This window comes from Aplysia californica, unplaced genomic scaffold, assembly GCF_000002075.1.
Source record: "Aplysia californica isolate F4 #8 unplaced genomic scaffold, AplCal3.0 scaffold00011, whole genome shotgun sequence".
In the NCBI taxonomy this organism is placed as follows: Eukaryota; Metazoa; Mollusca; class Gastropoda; order Aplysiida; family Aplysiidae; genus Aplysia; species Aplysia californica.
In genome coordinates, this window is record NW_004797281.1 from 1,408,953 (window position 1) to 1,411,471 (window position 2,519).

General features: G+C 40.1%; 1 protein-coding gene across 1 annotated transcript in view; it reads right to left on the bottom strand.

The window, feature by feature from the left end:
- Nucleotides 1–2,086: 2,086 nt before the first annotated feature.
- LOC101847921 overlaps nucleotides 2,087–2,519 on the bottom strand; it is a 38,146-nt gene continuing 37,713 nt past the window's right edge. Inside the window, exon 5 of the mRNA XM_005089968.3 lies at nucleotides 2,087–2,448. Coding sequence (XP_005090025.1) covers nucleotides 2,225–2,448 — 224 coding nt within the window. The 3' untranslated portion in view covers nucleotides 2,087–2,224. The remainder of the gene's footprint in view (nucleotides 2,449–2,519) is intronic.

The following is a 2,519-nucleotide window of genomic DNA, read 5'->3' on the forward strand; positions in this document are numbered from 1 at the left end:
ATACAAGAATAGGCAAAGTTGCATGCGGCTTCGCGCCTTCTCTCTTCCTTGCTATGCTCAGTTGCTAAAGACAATGCAGCAGGGATCAGCCCGGAGGTTATGTGACAAAACCACTATATGACAATAAATAAAAATACTGGTTTGCGAACTCACTTTGTTAATTTGCTAGAAATAAGTTCTAGATAATTACCCACGCCTGTCTACTTATTCGTGAAACAACACCCGATGCCAGTAAAAAGTAAACATACACCTGCATTCAAAACGTACATGACCTAGCATGCACATCCGTGGTTTCCAGTCTCCGTGGGGTCATTCTGTTTGCCGTGACGTTATACGAAACAAAACGCTTGTTGTGTTTTAAAAAAAGCTGAGGTTCCAATATATTGTATTTTTACCTGCAGACCACAATACAATTTTGTATTGTAAAATGTGGCTGTGTGATCTAAATTAGGTCAGTAGAGGTGTAATAACACCTACCTTTGTAATAAAAGATTGCTGTTATTAACTCGGTCTGTGTCATGCTAAACAATAACTGAATTGTCCTTGTTCGAATCCCCAAATGGATGCTTTTGAACTGGCTTCTCTTGCGTAATTTGCAAGGCACTCTACTTAATTACTCTTCAGTTAAATAATGTGCATAGAGCCAGTTGAACTATCATTTGATCATTTGGAGATGACGTTTCTTATATAAAGCATGTCCCTCGGGAAAAAAAGCCTTCGTGACAGCAGCTCTGGAAGCAGTTCTTTCCAGTATAATACACAAAGACTCAGACACCCTTTTCTCTTGTTGTACACAAAAAGAATTGTAAATTTGCAGCTTCAAGGGACACTCAAGCTTTGGAGGTTACTACATTTTGGCGGCCATATTCTTGTTAATTTTTCTTCTGACACCAGGTGACCCCTACCTCTTTCCATCTCAGATATTTAGACTCATATCCAGGATAGATGGGTATGTTTTCAATTTTTTTTAAAGTCAGACAAATGAAAGGGTTTTACGATGGTACCAAACTCCCCCCCCCCCCCCCCCCCCCCAAAGAAAAAAAAAGAAAAATTGATCAGCGCCGGGTTCTACCGTGTCGTAACACATGTCTTTATTTTTATAACCCCCCCCCCCCCCTTTCCCGGGTGTTTTTCGCCACGTTTGACCTGAGGTTTTTTTCCTCAGATATATCCCTTTCCAAACTCTTGTACCCCTGTATGTGGTGATGTCTTATTGCTTGCTTTAAATTATATCTTCGTGTCTTAATTTTTTTTTCGCAGAATTTCCAAATTTGTTGTCTATTCCATTTATAACACCTGGGAAAGCATTCTATTTCACTATTGTCCTAATATTATGTGTAATACCATATTCTGCATTTCGCAAAACATTTTCCAAATAGATTTAGGCACAACACAGTCACAGAACCAGTAAAGAAAACACCTGATTGAATAATATGCAGGCGAACTATCTAAACCTTTCAATTAAGTTAAGTATAATTTTTGCTGGCGTGATCAGCCATTTGGCAGTTACCGCAACATTTCGGATGGCGTTTGGAAGAGAACTGTATTTCTGCATGTGGTGTTTTGAAGATTTTGACCAAATTCCTGATTTCCAGAGAGTGGGTGGTAGACGGGTGCTCTAGTGTGGCTTGCTTCTTCTTTCCTATCAAACATCCATCGTCCTTATCTCCCCTTCTTCTTTTTTATGTCAATTGTTACTCTTTTGTAACACCTCTAATCTTCTCGCGCTCATATGACCTTATACAGTTGCGAGCGCCGTAAAACTTCTACTAAAACTAAGAAAGACTTTGAGACATGGCTTACTGTACGAATAGTGCCAATCTTTCTACTTTCGTTGGCATTGGTATTTTCCAACTTTCCTGTTAAAAAAAAATCAATGTCTTCCCGAAAAACATTGTCGCTTCCGAAATTGAATCTTGTCTTGTACAGTCCTCTGTTATTCTTTCTATGTTAAAAATGGTTGTTTTACATATGTTGTGAGTTCTCTTTATTGTAATTAAATCTCCATAACAGTAAGGACAAAGATTCGTAAACTCAAAGCTCGATTTTGGCATGTATTCCAGAAACAAAGTCGTGCAACACATCATTGTTAGTGTGTCCTTGTTTTATTCATTCTTCGTTTCTAAAAAAAACAAAAACAAAAAACAAACAAAATAAAAACCAAAAATTAAACCGAAAGAAAACCCAGTTCCTAATCCTTTGGTAAAGTAGTGCCCGGAGTGCACTAAGTGCACTGGTTGTCCCGCTCACTGAGACGACGGTTGTTGTCGTGGCAATACTCAGCAAACTCCTCCCACGCGCATGGCTTCTCGAAGCAGCACTCGGTCATGATGCCGCGCTTTTTCCGTCTCAGGCCGCGCTTCCCGCCGCCGGGACGTCCGCCATGGCTGGTCAGGAAACCGGTGGCCTTCCGTTTGGGGAGGAACGGGTTTTGGGGGATCGGTGGTCCTGAAATAGGAGATCGAAAGAGGAGCAATTTAAAAAAATATATATTTTGAGTGTATGTGTGTGTGTGTGTG